Source organism: Cucurbitaria berberidis (genome assembly GCF_010015615.1).
Source record: "Cucurbitaria berberidis CBS 394.84 unplaced genomic scaffold K460scaffold_3, whole genome shotgun sequence".
Taxonomy (NCBI): domain Eukaryota; kingdom Fungi; phylum Ascomycota; class Dothideomycetes; order Pleosporales; family Cucurbitariaceae; genus Cucurbitaria; species Cucurbitaria berberidis.
In genome coordinates this window covers 463,092-481,275 of record NW_024468937.1, presented here as the reverse complement: position 1 = coordinate 481,275, position 18,184 = coordinate 463,092, and the positions used below count along the sequence as shown (strand labels likewise).

The 18,184-nt window shown below is 51.3% G+C and overlaps 9 protein-coding genes across 9 annotated transcripts; 4 read left to right on the top strand and 5 right to left on the bottom strand.

Moving 5' to 3' along the window:
• Positions 1–307: 307 nt before the first annotated feature.
• K460DRAFT_376298 (FAD dependent oxidoreductase) lies at positions 308–1,882 on the top strand (the record flags this gene model as incomplete). Its single annotated transcript, XM_040934866.1, has 3 exons — positions 308–467; positions 554–1,333; positions 1,413–1,882. 3 exons carry the CDS (start codon positions 308–310, stop codon positions 1,880–1,882), a joined length of 1,410 nt encoding a protein of 469 aa, XP_040787208.1.
• A 162-nt stretch (positions 1,883–2,044) lies between these two features.
• K460DRAFT_335583 (uncharacterized protein) lies at positions 2,045–3,157 on the bottom strand (the record flags this gene model as incomplete). Its single annotated transcript, XM_040930953.1, has 2 exons — positions 2,045–2,674; positions 2,726–3,157. 2 exons carry the CDS (start codon positions 3,155–3,157, stop codon positions 2,045–2,047), a joined length of 1,062 nt encoding a protein of 353 aa, XP_040787207.1.
• A 198-nt stretch (positions 3,158–3,355) lies between these two features.
• On the top strand, positions 3,356–4,152 carry K460DRAFT_281886 (uncharacterized protein; the record flags this gene model as incomplete). Its single annotated transcript, XM_040928531.1, has 2 exons — positions 3,356–3,393; positions 3,447–4,152. 2 exons carry the CDS (start codon positions 3,356–3,358, stop codon positions 4,150–4,152), a joined length of 744 nt encoding a protein of 247 aa, XP_040787206.1.
• A 14-nt stretch (positions 4,153–4,166) lies between these two features.
• On the bottom strand, positions 4,167–6,436 carry K460DRAFT_365576 (amidase signature enzyme). Its single transcript, XM_040933207.1, has one exon. The coding sequence runs from the start codon at positions 6,022–6,024 to the stop codon at positions 4,540–4,542; it is 1,485 nt and encodes a 494-aa protein (XP_040787205.1). The 5' UTR covers positions 6,025–6,436; the 3' UTR covers positions 4,167–4,539.
• Positions 6,385–7,247, bottom strand: K460DRAFT_250316 (uncharacterized protein; the record flags this gene model as incomplete). Its single annotated transcript, XM_040927378.1, has 3 exons — positions 6,385–6,711; positions 6,841–6,920; positions 6,983–7,247. Coding segments are annotated over 3 exons (672 nt in total), but the record flags the coding sequence as incomplete, so codon positions are not given.
• Positions 7,248–7,496: 249 nt separating this feature from the next.
• On the bottom strand, positions 7,497–9,010 carry K460DRAFT_394480 (snare-like protein). Its single transcript, XM_040935996.1, has 5 exons — positions 8,852–9,010; positions 8,760–8,794; positions 8,594–8,703; positions 8,102–8,507; positions 7,497–8,037 (listed from the first exon to the last, which is right to left on the bottom strand). Exons 1-5 carry the CDS (start codon positions 8,883–8,885, stop codon positions 7,975–7,977), a joined length of 648 nt encoding a protein of 215 aa, XP_040787203.1. The 5' UTR covers positions 8,886–9,010; the 3' UTR covers positions 7,497–7,974.
• A 1,115-nt stretch (positions 9,011–10,125) lies between these two features.
• Positions 10,126–10,955, top strand: K460DRAFT_282683 (uncharacterized protein; the record flags this gene model as incomplete). The annotated part of the gene is made up of 2 exons (XM_040928587.1): positions 10,126–10,563; positions 10,623–10,955. The coding sequence occupies 2 exons, from the start codon at positions 10,126–10,128 to the stop codon at positions 10,953–10,955; spliced, it is 771 nt and encodes a 256-aa protein (XP_040787202.1).
• A 677-nt stretch (positions 10,956–11,632) lies between these two features.
• Positions 11,633–13,485, top strand: K460DRAFT_404923 (uncharacterized protein; the record flags this gene model as incomplete). The annotated part of the gene is made up of 2 exons (XM_040936778.1): positions 11,633–12,518; positions 12,572–13,485. 2 exons carry the CDS (start codon positions 11,633–11,635, stop codon positions 13,483–13,485), a joined length of 1,800 nt encoding a protein of 599 aa, XP_040787201.1.
• A 2,366-nt stretch (positions 13,486–15,851) lies between these two features.
• On the bottom strand, positions 15,852–17,222 carry K460DRAFT_376291 (uncharacterized protein; the record flags this gene model as incomplete). The annotated part of the gene is made up of 1 exon (XM_040934865.1): positions 15,852–17,222. One exon carries the CDS (start codon positions 17,220–17,222, stop codon positions 15,852–15,854), a length of 1,371 nt encoding a protein of 456 aa, XP_040787200.1.
• Between the last annotated feature and the right edge of the window lie 962 nt (positions 17,223–18,184).

Sequence of the window (18,184 nt, the reverse complement as noted above, 5' to 3'; positions counted from 1 at the left end):
GCCACACTTTTCCCTGATTATTCCATGTCTGCTCATCATTAATTGCTAATGCAGCCAGATAAGACATGGGCGAATCAGTCAAGAGAGGAAGGTGCCTAGGCGTTGGGTGCCTCACGTTAGCAATACAGCACCTACTCGACCTTGGAGCTCTCACTTATCCCGAATGCCGACCGGACTAACAATAACAACTCCATGGCCGCAACTCAAATAAGACGTTCAATAGTATATAAGTAGCTCGTTGGAAGACAAGAACAGCTCCATTTCTACCTCTCTAAACATGGTCTTACGCCTGCGAGAAAGTGACACCATGAAGGCAGGACAGCCAGGAAAGGAAGACCGCATTCTTCCCGTACCAGATCCTGTACTATCATACTGGCTTTCCCAACCACACAAGTATAGTAATGTACGCTCGACCTCGTCTCTCCCTGCATCATGCGATATAGCAATCATTGGCTCGGGCATGGCAGGTATGTATCATAAACCTCCAACTTCTCAAAGCCTCGCCCACAAGATATATACCCACTGACTGACTATTACTTCTCTTCCATATCAGGCATTGTAACAGCCTATCATATCCTCAAAGGCTCACCTCGAGATAAAATACCCAACGTCGTCATCTTGGAAGCACGGGAGCTATGTTCCGGAGCCACGGCGCGAAACGGCGGACACACGAAGGTGAAGACAGCAACACTAGCCAATCTCGATCCTGGCTTCAGAACCGAGTTTCAAAAATACGTGCTCGATGTTATCGACGCGCTCAAACGCATCGTTGACGAGGAAGATTTGGACTGCGAGTTTGAGCTACGGCGCAGCTTCGACGTGTTCTGCGATGGCGGCGAGGCGCGCGAGATGAAGCGCGTGTACGATGACGCAGTTAGGCAAGGCGAAGGTTGGACTAAGCATGTTACATGCTTGGATGAGCGGCGCGCTGAGCAAGTCACGTCCATCAAGGGGGCAAAAGTCGCCTTCAGCGTCCCAGCAGCGTCCCTGTGGCCGTATAAATTCGTCACGCAACTCGTCGAACGCCTGGTGGAACGGTATCCAGACAGTGTAAATGTCCAGACGAATACGGCGGTGCAGAAGGTTGAGCCAGAGGAGGGTGGGAGTAGCAATGACGGCGGGGTGAATCTTCTCACAACGTCTCGAGGCGTGCTTCGCGCGAAGAAAGTTGTCTTCGCGACAAATGCTTATACGGCTGGTCTGCTGCCTTTGTTCAAGGAGGTAATTGTGCCCATTAAAGGTATGGCAAGTCACCACCACGTACCATCAGGGAAGCAGGTACATCCGCACCTCAATCAGACATACAATATCCATTTTGCACCCGATTCTCAAGGTAAGAAATCTTTCCACACCCAGTGCTCTAACATAATACGAGAGAGAAGAAGAAAGAATTTCTAACAGTTCCCCTCCAGGCGCCACAGGCGTAGATTACCTCAACCCCCGACCCGACGGAGGCATCGTCGTTGGCGGCGGGAATTGGCTGTATAAAACTGATCGAGCAGTCTGGTACGACAACTTCGACGACTCAAAACGCTTCAGTGAGCGCGTCGAGGGGCATTGGAGCGACTACATGCAGTCTACCTTTCTCGGTTGGGAGGAGAGTAAAGCGGAAACAGATCACATATGGGTGGGTATAATGGGTGTTACGCCGGATGGGCTGCCGCATGTGGGCCGTGTGCCACAGCATCGTGGTGTGGGTGGTTCACAATGGGTGTTGGCTGGGTTCAATGGGGGAGGTATGGCACTGATTGGTACTGCTGCTAAAGCAGTTGCCAAAATGGTGCTTGAGGATAAGGACTTTGATGATGTGGAAGGCGAGTTTGGATTACTGAGAGGGTTCAAGACGGGTGGAGAGAGGTTGAAGAAGCATGGCGAGAGGTAGGAGATGCTGGAGAGGAAGTGATATAGAGAGCATTGGAGGGTTTCGATAAAAAAAATGGTTGCAACTGTAAAGTCTAAGAATAAGAATGAATGCTGGCTATGTAGACATTGGGTATCATTGAAGGAAATCGGAAGCAAACATACACCAACGCTCTTAACCAGCTCATGGCACACTTGGCGTAGTCGGGCTTACCAGCCCTCCTTGACTCTTTCCCCTTTCCTTCTTGCTCTTCTTTGGCCCAGGCGCAATGCTGCCCTTTCTACTCCGCGCTTCGAGCGCAGCTGGTGTTGCGGCTCCCTTTGGCGTCCCTCCTGCTGAGGGCGCTACACTCACAGGCTGCGTATCTGTCTTCACATGCGCAGCGGACGGTGCGGGTTGTGACGCTTGAGCAGCAGCTTGCTCTTGGGCTTTATTCCTTGCATCGACAGCTGTCCTTGTGTTCTCGAAGACGAAAGCGCCAGGCTCGCCCTTCAATGCGTTCTCGTCCATGAATTCATCGCCATACGCATTTGTCAACTGTAACGACTGCATGAATAGTGCATCTGAGAACTCAGTCGTCGACGCAGTTGGATCTGCTGCTTGTGCTGTGGTTCCTACACCTTGTGACTGACTTGGCTCAGCATCGGGATCTGTGGGCGCCAGCGTCGGACTGCCAATGCGACTCGCCGTCGTCGTTGCTGCTTTTGCAGCTTCGTACGAGGGAGGGAAGTACGAATAGCCTGTTGCGGGGCTCCAGTGCGTCATATTCTTGGATATCTCGGCCATTTGTTGCATGCGTGTTGAGACGGAGAGCTGCGTAAGCTGTTAGTCTGCTTCCCACATTTATGACATAGGGCGGTTTACCAGTCGGCTCTGCACCACATCCAGCAGACTTGGCGCCATGAGGACCCGCGTTCCCTGGAAATACCAGTTCCCCTCGACATGGGTGTCAATCTTCTTGTTGTCTTCGGCATTCGGCACTTTATTCTGGCGCTGCAGCACCCACGGCTGTCCTGGGCCCTGCGGCTCCCCCGCAATCATAAACTGCACTCCGTCCCTTTCTCGGCGTAGCCTCTCGTCCCATAGTTTCCGATCGTTCATTGTCTTCTGGCCATCGGGGTCGAGGGCTAGGTTGTTCAAGACGGAGACGTTGATGCACATTGGCTCGAACCATGGCGACGAGGTGAAGTAATAGAACGGGTTATTGCCAAAGTTGAGGTCGTGGTTTGGGACGCCGCCGAGGAGAGGAGGTTGGTCAAACTCCTGCTCGTCGAGGAGGGGAATCTGGGGAGGCATGGCTGGGGCAGCTGCGGTGGAATAGTTTGAGGGTGTGTAGTTCGTTGTTTCCTTCCAAGGCTTGAGGGAGCTTTCGTGGGGAAGGCGCTAGGGCCTACAGCGCGGAACCATGGCACCTCCGTCACTTGCCCGCAACTTGCCTGCCTTTACAACACGCTCACTGGGTCATCACTACAACCATTCGCACAACACGACACGATGGATCTTGTACAGACAATACGCAAAGAAGGCAGCCGGTAAGTTCTATGCTGCTCGCCCTCCACAAAAAACACCAGCTGACTTCGCACAGCGGCGGTCGCGCCGACTTCAAATGGGAAGATGTGAAAAACGATGCGCAGCGCGAAAACTACCTAGGCCACTCGCTCATGGCCCCAGTGGGCCGCTGGCAACAAGGTCGTGACTTGAACTGGTACGCAAAAGGCGATGCCGACTCCAAAGAGGCCGAAGCTGCGCGGATCAAGGAAGAGAAGCGCAAGCTGAAGGAGGCAGAGGAAGATGCTATGCTGGCTGCCATGGGCCTGCCGGTGCCGGTGCGCGGAGAAGGCAATGCCAACATGACCCCACTGGGGAATAAAGCACATGAAGCAGATGTCAAAGATGCAATGGAGGAGAAAGTAAAGGAGGGCGAGGACGAGGACAAGTCTCGAACGAAGGACAAGAAGGAGAGGTCAAGGCGGCATAGAGACGACGACGGCGACCGAAGGAGGAGACACAGATCACGAAGCCGTTCGAACAATCGTGAGCGCCGTCACAGACACCGGGACCGTTCACGATCGCGCGACAAGCGGAGAGACGCCGATAGGGAAGACAGGCGCAGACACCGTTCAAGAAGCCGTGAACATAAGCGAAGACATGATCGCCCAGAGCGTACAGAGCGTCAGCGAGAGCGAGATACAGATGAGAAGCGCCCAAGGTCGCATTCAAGAGACCGACGTAGGCGACGAGACACGAGGAGCAGGTCGCCTTATGAAACGACTGAGAGGAGAAGGGAGTGAACTATTGATCAAGTGGCGCCTTTATCACTGCCTGCCGGACGCTACGAAGAACGGTGCAGAGGTATTACACCATGAATCAATATCATAATAATCTCTCGTTGACCCGCCCTGACAGCCCTGGCCTATGCGTTCTCCTTCAATATACCCTCTACCACCTTCATGATCTCTATCAGCTCTTCGTCCATCATGGGCTTACCTGTAATCTGCACGTGTGCTGGTGCACCCTCGAACGTGTCTGGGTCATCTTGGAAGATCGTCAGTGGAATCTCTATCCGGCTGCCTTATCAGAAGACACTTACATGGTGGCTCGTACACAACGTCGCTCCTGAAAAAGGACGCATCCAATTCTCTGCTCGCTTTTCCAAGCGGTAAGATACCCGCTGGATTCTAATGACGCGCACTCAGTACCTGCCAACAGTTGTGCCGCATGGGACTTACATTCAACAAATTCTGCAGCACCGTGTAGATGGGTAGGCCGTATGTATCATGCGGCACCGCCGTGGCTTGGTACCCACAGCTTATCACGGCATCGAGCTTCTCGCCAACTAGTATGTCGTGCCATTTACGGCAGATGCTCATCCGCTCTATATTCATATCCCAAAGCTCCTCTAAACTCGGCTTCCACCCCTCCAGCTCTTTGACCGCCGCCGTCGGCAGACTGGGTATCATTGGCTCACCTGACGCCTGAATATACTTCAGGGGCGTCATTTCAGGATCGAGAAGGAAGTTTTTCGCACTCAGTATCGCGGCCTGATATAAATCTGGGACCTTTTCATCTAGCAGTACGATTGTGTGCCCGTGCGATTTGAGCAGAGTAGCTGCGGTGTGCAAAGCCCTCGCAATCGGTGGATGCAGCGGTCTTTCTTTACAACCTCGTACCAGGCCGAAGCGTAGTGGCTGTGTGCAAGGCTGGACCATGCGCCAGGGCACGTTTAAGACGTTCCCATCCACCTCCCAGGGCCGGGCAGTTATTACCGTCTTGAGGAAAAGCTCGTAGTCTTGCACCGAGCGGCCACATGGTCCTATCACCGGGATGATACCAGAAGGGGAACCAAGGCGGCCGGGTGGCACGTTGCCTGCAAAGGGGATCCGAGATGCGGTCGGCTTTATAGAGGAGATGCCGCAGCAGAGAGGAGGTATCCTGCCTGAGCCAGCAATGTCCGTAGCTACACCCAACACGCTTCCTTTCATCGCGATCAAAGCGGCTTCTCCGCCCGTTGAACCGCCTGCGGTTAATGACAGATTGTTTGGGTTGAGCGTCCGGCCAAATACATTGTTGTGACTATCAGCCGTCATCATCGTCTGTGGTAGATTCGTCTTGCAGTGGAACACCGCACCGGCAGCTTGTAGGATACCCACCAACATACCGTTCATCGCTGCTGGTGGATGCGAAATGAATGAAACATATCCTATAGTAGCGTGTACACCTTTCACATTGCAGCTGTCCTTGAGCGAGATGGGCAAACCATGTAACGGCCCAATTGGCCTCCCTTCTTTTTCCAAATAATCATCACACTCCCTCGCTCTATCCATCGCTTCCTCGAACATAATCTCCGTCAAGCAGTTTACGCACTGCTGAGCAACAGCCGCGCGTTTGCAGAACGCAGTTACTAGCTCGATGCTTTTGAGCTTCCTATCACGCATGAGCTGAACTAGCTCTGTTGCATTATAGTTCTCCGTAATCTCTATCTCTTGCTGAGTGAGAATACCGCTTGTGTGCGGTACATCGAGGACACTCAGCGTGGCGTTCTCGTGGAAGCTCGCCGTGATGTGGGAGGGTAAGCGCCACGCTTCTGGTATTTTTGCTGCTACGGATTCGCGTTTCGAGCGCGCTAGGTCCTGCCAGACTGGTGTATGTAGTGCATCTGTCATCTTGGATGGTCGTTGCTGGAGTAAGAGCCAGTGTGGACAATGTGTACCGATGGATTAGTGTCGAGAACAGGGATAATAGATATGTTAGAGTTTAAGCGAAGACTCTTAGATACGGTAATGTATGAAGCGGAAGGAGAGGATTAGAAATAGCTGCTGACATGATCCGCACTGTATTTGTAGTTATGGGAAGGCGGAGTTTCGAGGGGAGCCGGTGTTACCCATCGGAAACGGAATGGAGACACAAACAGTTCCGATTGAGGGAATAACCAAGTAGGCGTTTATAAGTTCATAGATCAATGATTCGAGTACGACCAGGTCACCCAGATTCCAAGTCCTCCTTAGATACACTGATCAGAACTCCTCCCCAGCGACCTTCCTGATCCACGCAACCGTCTCATTAGGCTTACTTAGAAACGGACTATGGCCAGCCTGGAGCCGCGTAACCTCAATCTCACCGCCCATCTCCTTGACGCTACTAGTCATAGCCTCTTGACCAGACGCCGGAACCGCCTGGTCATCCTCGCATAAAAGATACGAGGTAGGTATCTCTTTCCAAGACGCCGCGGTAGTAGGCGCGTAAATGGTGGCCAAGTTTTGCGTCTGAAGCTGAGAGAGCCATTTCTTTTGCTCGAACTCGTCCAGGTCGTTGTAGAAGATACGAGGATCAGTAGCGCGAATGTGCGGTCCCTAACAAGCGCGTCAAGTCAGTATGCTGATTCCCGCCGCTTGGAAACCTTTTTGTTATAAAAGACAGAAGAGCCAGAATAGCCAGAAAGGAGAGAAGAGGGATAAGAGTTGAAATATTCAAAGGCTTACATCAATGTCCCACCAATCGGGGATGCCAGGTAAAGTATCCTTTAAACTGACCCCTTCAGGCAGTATAAACGCAGCGATATCTAAATGTTGAGGCGCACAGTCAGTAAGTCTCCCACCCAATTCGTACATTGACGTTACTTACACGCCGCCCTCACTACACCACCTTTCTTCCCTGCAGCCTCCCTCTCCTTCTTCCCCAGTCCTTCCAAAGCACTCCCAGCGACGACACCAGCCCAGCTATGTGGCACTACAACAACGTCATTGCCCTCGCTGATTGCTTCCTCAACTAGAGAGCGAACAGCTGCAATGTCTTCTGACAGGTCAGAACATGGTTTAGGATTGCCAACAGCAGGGAGTTGGCGACTGTGGACTGTGTAGCCGGCGTCTTGGAGCTTGGAAGTTATGGTTGCGAAGCAGGGTGGTGCGTGCCATGCACCTGGGATGAGGACGAGTTGAGGTTTGGACATGTTGGTCTTTCTAAAATGTTTACTAGCGCGTCTGAAGCTTCTAGATAGTGCCCAGATTCTCTTAGAAAGCTATAAAATACAATTAAAATCGTACGGCTGGAGTGGGAAGCAGAACATGATGTTCTCGGGACTGAGGCGGGTATTTGGACTGAATGAAACACCTCGGTACACTAGAGAGGCTTACTGCAAGTCGGCCCTTCGTAGGCTGAGATCAGATATCCACACGGTTGACTGGGGCGAATGCTTATGGTCAGCCTCAGCTATAGGCCCATAGGCGGCCAATAATCGCCAAGACCAACTAGGGTTCTCTGCCGCTCACGTGCCACTGCTCCCGCTAGTGGAAACTCGTTCTCGGCAGATCTGTGCCTAGGTAGCATACTATATGGGCAATTGTCGCATTATCTACTTTCAACATAAGCCTAATCACGAGTTGAGGAACCGATTGATCGCAACTCATGTCAGCAGCACCAACTGTTGGACGAAGGAAACTGACTAGTCGTAGAGTCATGAACAAAGAAAATGTTTGGGTATTGTTGCATGTCCGCCAAAGCTCGGAATCACAGTTATTATACACCTCGAACGCCGACGGTGTCAATGTATTCTCGACGGGATTCATCCCGGTGTCGCTGAAAATGCACCACTATGCCGACTAGCTGCCAGAACGTCCTCAGAAGAAGCGCCACCATATGAAGACAATGATGATGAAAGCCAAGGCGCCGATGGGTCCGTACTACGTTAGGTCAGCGTTCTGTGATGTCTCCTATTAGATAGCTATGCTTATGCGTTGCACTTACCTGCTTCAAGAGTAGCTCCCAGTTGATCCGTATTGCTGCCTTCTTGTACTTCCTACTGTCTTCCCGTAACCGACTCGAGATGTCACCCATCCTTTCTAGGCTATCCCCTCGGTAGAGTAGGTCCTCAATGTTCTTTGTCATAACCTTTGTCACGTCTTTCAGCTCGTCGTTTAGCTTATCCAGGTTTTGTGTAGCCCTCGAATCTTGGTATGTCTTCTTGGTGCGCTGGATGAAGGTATCGAATTCAACGAAAGCATAAGGCCGGCACGAGGGCGCGAGGTATTGCTGTGGTTGATAGGTCGTCTTAAACTCGGAGGAGAGATCGGAGAGGTATGTGAAGGCGAGTTTGCGTGGGTAGGAGCGATCGCATATGCAAAGGAAACACAGCTCGCCATCAATTATGTAGCTAGTGGCCATAGGTCAGCGCTGTTACTCGGACGTCGACTGATAGAGAAGTAGGACGCAAAGGATGGAGGGCTTGAGGACACGTACTGGTATGAGTAGTTTCCGCTTTCTATGCTTGCTTGTTGTTCAGAGTTGCGATTTAGGCGGCGCTGAACGAGCTTGACTTTGCCCTTGACTTCGTTGAACTCGGCACTTGTCTAGGGAATGTGAGCCTGGTGCAGCAGCGGCGCGCGGTGTAGAGGGATAATCGAACCTCTTCGTCGTCTACTGAAGCCGTCAAGATTAGGCCTAAATGTCTGTCAGTCTTCTTGGTCTTCCAATGACGCTATTTCAAAAACTACTGACCGTCAAGCCGCGTTATGATAGTGTGCTTGATCATGGTGGTGGCCGAAGTTTGTGGAGTTTATTCCTGCTAGGGGATCGGAAGAATGATGTCTCAATAGCCTGAAGCAGGTCGCTGTGGTGTGGCAAAGTGCAGTACTTGAGGCTACGTGTCGGTCGGTGTTGAAGCTACCAAATCGCCAAAGGTGTCGATGCGGAAAGCTCACAGAGCAGCGCACGGACGTTTACCCATTCACAAACCCTTGACGTGACGCGTTACAAAGGCACTGCGTCAGGTAAACCTCTTTCAATACTATGTTGTGTTGCTCACCTGATCCTCTACACAGCCATTCGTCAGAATCACGACGCCAGGAGCTCTAAGTGCACAAAGTCGTGACAGCGGACAACATGTGGAGTCGAGCTTTCTCCATTCTGTCACACCCTTCCTGCATCTTCAAGTGGCATTCACTGGTCAAGCCCCAAAGCTAGCCTTGGTCATTGTTCAGCTTTGACTGATCGTTTTTACATGACGCATCAGCCTTCGTGGTTGCCCAGGGCCGCTGCAAGCTGCTGCCTTCGACCTCGCGTCGTCCAAGCATCATTGTCTATCTGCAGATCACTTACTTCTCATCGTCTTGATCTTGGCGGTGTAAAAGCGGTGATTCAAACGAAGAGAGCCAGAAGTGCCTGTAGCTGTTGGCGGTATAATGTCTTTACCCGTGCGGTATGTTTTGGCTCCTCCCCATAATACCAACTCCTCATCCTCGTCCTATCTACATCTTCTCACGGAATAAATTTCTACCGTACCGAGTGCACAACTGCCATCGTGCCCCGAATTCGCGTCTGTTGAGCTGGCGCCTTTCACCTAGCGCATGCATCACTCGGTGCTATTCTACTTCATTCATGTGCTGTCTCCATTCTCTCATATTGTGTTATATTGTCAGCCTACATCATCTCCAACAATACGAGGTGGCATTTCCGCGACGGCTGCTCGTACTTCCTCTTGTTTAGCTCTGATTAAGTAAGACAGGCCCTCATCTGTTCCAAAAGCCGACCCTTCGAATTATAGTCGGTCGAATCTCTCGTCGCCCGCAGAAAGCAAGCTTAAGCTGCCACGAAAACAAACGCCCCACTCGCCTTTGCAGACACCAAATAAGAAAGCAAACATGTCGCAACCCATACTAGATTCTTCGTCTCTCTCTTCTCCACCCTCTAGTCCTGAGGTCGACTCTCCTGATCCAAAGTCATCTAGATGTGCTGGCCAAAGTCCTTCCACTCATCCAGAGGAGAAACCAGCAATGACTTCAACTTCCGAACCTACCGTGTCATCACAGCCGGCACTGGCGCCAGCGCTAGAACTAGATGCATCTACTATGCCCTCCCCCAGCATGGTCACGAATAGCGCGCTGGAACAAACCCCAAAGCGGGGTCGTCAAGACGAAGATGACGAAGAAGATACTCCACCGCCCAAGAAACCTGCTACTAAGCCAAAAGCACAGCCGAAGCCGAAAGCCGTTCCCGTCACTAAAAAGACGACAGCTAGAAAAGCCGCTTGTACTCCTTTGACACCTAGCAACCGGCCAACACGCAACCGCAAGGCACCGGAACGTTTTGAAGCCTTTGAGGAGAATTCTAAACCTAAGGCGCTCCCCTCCAAGAAAGGCTCCAGCAAGGTTTTTGATCCAGTCTTCATCACGACCAACTCGACTAGCCGACTAAGTAAAGCAGACGTATATGTAAGTCATCGTCCCCAAAACCTCGTTGTTAGTCTTCGATCCAGTGCTAATGCTTACAGCATATGCTTCTCGAAGGTCCGGCCTGGACCAGCCTTAGTGCCGAACAGCAAAGTACTCTCATCTCAATGCTCCCACGTGATCCGACCAACCAGGCCATTCTTGAAAGGCTCAGAACAGGTGAAATGGAAGGCACCCGACCACATGCATTCTCGATATCGAACGACTGCTTCCGCACCGACGTCGCCAAGTTTAAGGAGGATCTCAAGAACGGACATCTAGCCAAGACGTGGCAGGCGACTGCCGAACAAGCAGTCGTTGAGCGTGCAGCGGGGGAGTTTGATGAATGGAAGGCGGAAGAGGCCGAGCTTTGGTGGGGTCAGAAGAGCAAGTGAGTAGGCATAGTTGAACGTGCGAAGTATGATCGGGATTGATCAACGGAAGTTCTTTTCGTGTTCATACCGCAACACCATGGGAAACGACATGAGGTGAAGGAGTACTTTATATATTCGGAATCATCATTTCACCAGCAACAAGCTCTCCTTCGGCTAAAGACTCTACACCTAGGACATGGAAAGTACTTGATTCGGAATTCAGTATCGACCTATGGTCTTAGCTATTACACCCTGTGGGTACCCTATATACGTAGGCTCTCGCTCCGCGTACCATCTCTTTACAAAACTTTCTATCTACCACTCCTGTCTGCCGTGTTTTCCTTAATTAGACCTCGATCATATGTAGAGATTCGTATTGTCATTAGCCCCACTTTTCCCGACAACATTCGCTAGGACTATTGCACGAGTGAAAGCTGCTATGCGAAATTCAACTACGCAACCGGCTTACTAAAGGAGCTAGTTAGTCTTGTTTATCGCGTAACGAGAAGCTCTACTGTCAGCCGACTTTTTGTTTTCTCATCAATAATCCCGGCCGCCTCAACCATCGTGTCCAGCAACGACGCACAGCGATATCAGTCACTGGGTATTTACAGCCATCATATATACACACATTCTAACAGTCATACCGAGTTATCATTTAGATAGCTTCTTTGGCGTTCAAAACAACAGCACGCAACATGAGTTCCACCGTCGGCTTTTCTATCGTCCCCGACACACTCGCCGCCGCTCGCGCTGTGAGCACAAGCTTCGCTACTGTGACCACTACGACTACAGCTACCGATACTTTTTTCGAAACTGTCCGTAGCACCGCTTACACAACACTGACCTCGACTGCTACTGCCATTGCTACTGCCCCTGCCACTGCCACTGCCACTGCCGCCAGCACAAACTACAGCTCAAATCTCAAGAGAGGTCTTCCGCTGACATTGCTCAATAACGCACGCATCGCCTATACTTCCGTATACCATCAAGCCCTTCGGGCTGGTACGGCGAAGTATGCTCTCGCTGATGAGCTCCCCGTGCTCAACTGGGTCCTTCTCGGTGTTCTTGGAGCAGGAGCAGGAGCAGGCTTGCAGGTCCTTCGCCGGTACCGCACAAAGACACCACCAGTTCCCATACCGCTAGGTCAGGATGGACTAAAATGGCGAATGATAGCCAGAGCAATGACGGGTTGGTTGCAACGAGCACTCAAAAACAACACCAAACTCCGTCAGGATTTACAGAGGGCACAACAGGAGGCGGATGATACGCGACTAGAGCTCCAAAGTACACGTCGCAATGTAGCGGATATGGCACCAGAAATTCATGGTGCTCTTCAGCAGGAAGATGTCAGGGACAACATTGAATTGCGTCAAGAATTGCAAAACGAGCGGGCTACTGTGGCTGATCTTCGACAGCACATCCAACACGCAGAGGAGCTAGAGAAGATGCAAGATGAGGAGATAGCAGCATCTCTAGTACGAGAGGAAGAACTCCAGCATAATCTCACTATGGAGACCACGTGGCGGAAGCAACTAGAACAAGAAGTGGCACACGCCAGGGCCCCAGAGCTAGAAGCTAGTAGTAAGTTGTTCAATTACTATTCTGAAACATCATACTAATCAGCCGTGATTTAGCTACGCCTGCTCGACATTCATCAAACAGATCCCCTCTCAGTATCAGCGCCAGTTCACCAATGCCATCATCCGTCGATCAAACGTCTGCGAGGCGAGAACGAGCAATAACTCCAACCCCGTGGAACCCGTTGGGCAGCGATTACGAAAGCTCATCTAAGCGCCGAGCCACACCTCAGCAGGACTATGGAGCAGTTTATTCCTCCTACGAGTCAGTAGAACGGATGTTGCACCGATCCGCTGGTATCGAGTACACGCCGTTGAATCAGCGCAAGCGCCGACGAACACATGATGGCGAGGAAGAGATACCCAGACCGGCCAAGCTACACCGCTCAAGTCCAGCAGAGAGCAGTGACAACGCGACGTATACTCCGAAGGGAACACCAACAGGTGGTGCATCCTTTAGGAGCAAGCGCAAGCAAAAGATGAAAGTGAACGCTGACGTGCGTCTATGGGGCCTGGATGGCAAACCATCCATCATAATCGAGCCATCTAGGCATCTACCGGCCCCCATCAAGCCGGAGAGGTTGGTGATCGATAACACCATGGCCGACAGCATCATGGAAACCACGGAGACACCCGCCAATGCCGACACAACTAGGAGCCCATCGCGTGCTAGGTCTCGGCTGCCCATTGCTTCTACTGGTTCGCCAGTAAGAAGAAGTACGCGAGCTGCTACAAAGGAGGTGCAAAGCCTCAATGAGCGAGACCTGGCCAGCCGCTCGACGTCTCCAACGAAAGACGATCTAGAAGATGCACTGCAGACAATGGGTCGAAAGTACTCAAAGCCTCCCGCCCGACAGACGCGATCAGTGTCACCGAAGAAGGGCGAAAAGAAAAGGGACGCATTGACGTCACCAGTTAAGAGCAACGGGCATCGCATATCAAAACCGCTTGCTAGCCCGAAGAAGAAGTAACTGCCTCTCGGCGGTTGATTATCTTGGCGGACAGAAGTCATACATCTTGATTCTGCTTCGATACACCAGCAAGGATGGGCAGCAAAGCGTGGGAAGGGAAGGGATTTGCTGCATTCGCTTTGTTTGGCTCTCCATGCATTGGGAGTAAACGCTTATTGTTTCACATGGTTATATTGCGTTCACATTGAGCCAATATTCGGTCTTGCCAGAGCAAGACCCCATCAGGATTAATACTGAAGGAACCTAGTATCAGGAAAATTGAGCAGGCTGTGGCAACACATGGTGCCACTCATACATGCTCAAAATCAAACTACTACATATTTCAATTCCTTTTTCGCCCAGACACCTCATCACAGAACACCAGACGCAACTAATTTCTTTACAACCCATCGTACAGGATGATTTAACCCAGCAAATCTGCACAGATTTCTATTCTTGACTTGTTGTCCTGCGGTCGATCGTTCCGACCCGCATGTGCGTCTGACATGCTTGCACAGCCTCATTACCGGCTGTCAATCTCCAACCTTCCCATCCCGCGCAACGTTCCATGGTGCTGATCATCAAACTTAGTCTCATACGGGGGAAGGTTTCGGATGGCGAATGCATGGTTATTCTGAGTCTGATTCCAGGCGATCTGTGGTTATGCAATGCTACACGCATCTTTCGGCCTGCTGCGCATACATACACGGAGTGGCAAAGCCACACATCTGTATTAGGGACACATCGATAAGGCCGGATGCATGACCCCTATTTCATACCTTGAAGACAACCTGACGCTTGGCTCAAATTAATCAAGCGTAGGAGTCGTTGTCGTGATCATCTCGCCAGGTTAAGCTTTTCTGCCCCCAAAACCCCCCACATTTGACCTGGCTGCTTTAGGTCTTACATGCGTTACCGGGCTACGTTCTAGTGTTCTAGCGTCCCGTTGTGCGAAAAACGGCTTGAGCGATGGTCAAGCTAAATAGGAAATTTGCCGATTTGCACATTGTAAGCCGCGATAGTAGGTGTGAATGGCAGTAAGACTTGTAAGAAATATCACGCAAATTATTCTCCGAGTGCTCTGTTCAAAAGAATTAGTGGGACAGTGCAAAAGATAACGCATGAAGAAGGCAAAGCACGAGCTCGGTTCAAACTCTCCACTTCCTTCCCGTCAAGCCACCACCAGCACAAGCGTCTAACAGCGACCCCTCCTCCTCCTCATCCCACCAAGCCCCTGGAAATGACATCCCCCTCCATACTGCCATTTCCCTTTGACCCTTGCATATTGAAATCTTAATCCGCGCAGCCTGCAGCAGCAGGCACATAATATTTCACTGTTTCCAGCCAGTTATGCAAAGACGGGTAGGTACAGACGCCAGCAATCTTCCGACCCGCTTCAGGCTCCCCGCGAGGCGCATTCCACGAGGTCACACGATATCTGTGTACTCCACATCTTTGTCCTTGGCGAACACATGTAGCATGGTGTCGGCATTTGCGTGAGCTTGATGTTCATGTCGTAGTTTTGTCCGGCACAACGGAAACTTTTGACAGCGAAGGGGGCCGGAAGAACTCGTCTTACCCCAGAATTTCCTTTGTAAGCGCGTTGGAAGACACAGGCATCAATTATTGGATGTGCCGAGAAGTACACACGTTGTACATATTGAGCGCAGCATAGATATTGACATATGCTTGGTACAAGAGAAGTAGTAGGGATGGGGGCCAAAGATACCCCTATGCGGCCGTCGTGCCTGTGATACTACCCGTTTGCGGTTTTGTGCATGTTGACCCTGGGAGTGAGATATTGATATGATACCTACTTCTGAGAGGAGATTGGCGAAGGCTATGCAACGGTATAGTGGTGACTTGTCAATGCGATGCACTACGTACCAACTGCTCGGCTTAAGGTCTAATTGTGATGAGGCAAAATCGTTGGTTAAATAAAGTAGGTGTGATAGATAGCCGGTGATCCGGCTAACGTTCACGATATTGTGTAGATCGTTACTCGAAACTTTAAGCTGCATATGCTCGGTAACCATGGACAGGGCAGTGCTAGATAATGAATTGGAAGTTTTCCTAGCTAACTTTGCCTGTGTAGGTTGGCGATTAGCTGAACTTGATTTTCAGAAGGTATTCGAATATTTTGAGAGTGTACATTTTGGCAGCATCAAGATGTACATTCATTTCTCCGTCGTTGCTATGTGTTGTAACTATCTACAGTGTATAAATTAAGTAGTAGAATGTGCGGCCAGAAGTTATGATTCCGATTCAGCGCTAGATCTGTGTCAAACGAGGGTATCAATGCGAAGTAAATCCAACTCTTAGCTCGTCCAATGCAATGTCTCATAGTATGTCATCCGAATAAAAAGTCTCATAAGTGAGCGATGTGGTTACCTTCCCCTAGCACCCCTAGCACCCCTCCACCTCGCCTCTAAGTCCCTCGCTCTCGCGCCCGCCTCTTCCCTTCGCTTAGCATCCATCTCCGCTTGACTTTGCGCATAATCTGGCAACTCATCATCCGCCACATGCTCATCACTCAAGCCTAGCATCTCTAGCTCCATGGTGACTGTATCCATTTGAGGCGGCGGTTGCCACTGCTGGTAAGGCTGTGGTATTGGTAGCCTAGAAGGTCTTGCTGATGCTGATCGCGGTGTAATTTCTGGGGGCTCGAAGTTCTGCCAATCAGTCCGCGAGGAAGATTGGGCTGGTGGTGCCATTGAGTACTGGAGCGGGAGGGGTATGATATCGTTGTGGCTTCTGCGAGCGAAGAGGGAGCCCTGGAGTTGCGGCGGGGCGTTTGGTGAGAAGGGCTCGGGATCATCTGGGAGGCCGGTCGTTGCTTCTGCGAAGAGATGAAATTGCGAAATATCTGTAAATGGTTCGGTGGGTGAGAGCCATGTGTGTGGTCGAGGTCTGTTTGACACATTTTCGCGTGCTGTTGCTGCCGGAGGACCTAGGGCTGTTGGTTCTGGGAAAGTCCGCGCTCGAGGCGGTGCTGTATCGAAATAGGTGTTCATTGAGATAGCACGCTGCTGGCGGATAGGACGTGTATATTGTTGTTCTTGCTGCTGCTGCTGTGGTGGTGGTGGCAAGTAAGGCTGATACTGCGTCTCGTCAGGGTAGTTCGCAGCGGCCGAAGAGGCGCGGGGTATTGTTGCTGGATTTGGTGAGGCCGGTACTTCATCATATTCGAAAGGTGAACTTGGCATACTACGAGAGTAGTGGTGATGGTGGTGACTATGCGTATCAACGCTTAAGCTAGAGTATCGTTGCGGGTATGGTTCAGGCCGGAGGTGGTTTGAGTCTCGATAGTCTGATTTTTGGCGTCGGATTATCTCACGCAGCGATGCTGGCTTGCGCTTCCTCCTTTCCGAATCCGAGGGGGACGGTGGTAGTGGTTTGTTTACATCTGAGCTGGTGAATATCGTAGGTATCCTTGGTGTTGATCTTGAATTAGTCGAATGCATGCTGATTCGATTCGACGTTGCTCGGTACGCAGACTGTTCTGATGTGCGAGCCCGCTCTTGTTCTACCCTTTCTGAGCTGGGCATGTTGAACCATAATTCATTCTCATTTTGTGTCCGACTCAATCTCTGGTGGTGGTGTGCCATAGGTTCTGAGCCCTCCTGCGGTGAGCTGGGCCTGACTTGCAGTAGTAGGAAATCTGAAGCGAGTAACGAATTTGGCGCTGAAGACAATTCTTCTGGCCTATAGGTGGTAAAGGTTGTCAGGATGGTCAGCAACTGAGCGTCGAGTAGCATCCTAGAAGGTATGCAGCAGCGGATTCAAGACTGGAGCTGGCCCTCGACCGCGCAGGGCTAAACTAGCCGGCAGGTCCAAGGGCTTTGATGGGTCGTGTGTGGAAGTTAGATGCAGCCAGTTGGCTTGCGCTACTGCACGAACGCGGTCTTCAGGTAATATAAAAAATGCTAAGAGCCGATTCGAAGATCTACAAACTCTACTCCGAGGCTGGCGATTACCCCGAGTATGTGGTATGCGTAGGTAGGACAGTAGGGGGGTATATGGGCGGGATTAGCTGAGCGACGTAGCGGAGGGTGGCAGTGGTAATCGGGCGCAGGGGCAGGGCGGAAATCAAGTGGGAAAGGACGCCCCTTGAAAGATTAGTTGCAGGATTCGTGGTGGGGGCATGCTCCATCTGTCTTCAGCGAGGCGGAGAGGATGGCTACGCCAACAGGAACTGGTGCGGAACGAGTCAGTCTCTTTGTCTCCATATTTCGAAGTTTCGATTAAGAGGAAAGAGGATTAAGAGGATCTGAGGCGCATTCTTCGCCCCACGGAATTAGGCAGGCCACAACTCAGCGAAGTACGGCACAGCTGTGACCTACTCGGACATCCTGCATATAGGAGACCTGAATGTATTGATGCAAGCGGTCAGGCTCGAGCTGGTATCTAGTCATTTGAGCCAGCCCAGCTCTCTGCAGCGGCCCGTGCATCATGATTGATGCTGCTGAATGACTGCGCAAGCGGGATTGTTCTGACCCTGGGCGTTTTGTTTGTAAACTCTAGTCAAGCGGGTGGCAATGGTCGGGTAGCGGGATAGTCGATCGGCCAAGATGAGATGAAAGACACGCGCGTGCACTGCCCCGCCTAATTTTAGATATGGAAGCCGCTAGTCCTGAAGGCGGCAAGCTGCACATAGTAACCGAGCCACCCCATGTCATCGTTCTCCACCTCCTAGCACTTCACCAGCCGTGGGTAACCT

Excerpts from the sequence above, each read along its gene's own strand:
- K460DRAFT_365576 (XM_040933207.1), bottom strand. The coding sequence starts at position 6,024 with ATGACAGATGCACTACATACACCAGTCTGGCAGGACCTAGCGCGCTCG.
- K460DRAFT_394480 (XM_040935996.1), bottom strand. The coding sequence starts at position 8,885 with ATGATCAAGCACACTATCATAACGCGGCTTGACG. Across the intron at positions 8,795-8,851 it reads TATCATAACGCGGCTTGACG|GCCTAATCTTGACGGCTTCA; the intron begins GTCAGTAGTTTT and ends ACAGACATTTAG. Across the intron at positions 8,508-8,593 it reads AGCGGAAACTACTCATACCA|CTACATAATTGATGGCGAGC; the intron begins GTACGTGTCCTC and ends TATGGCCACTAG.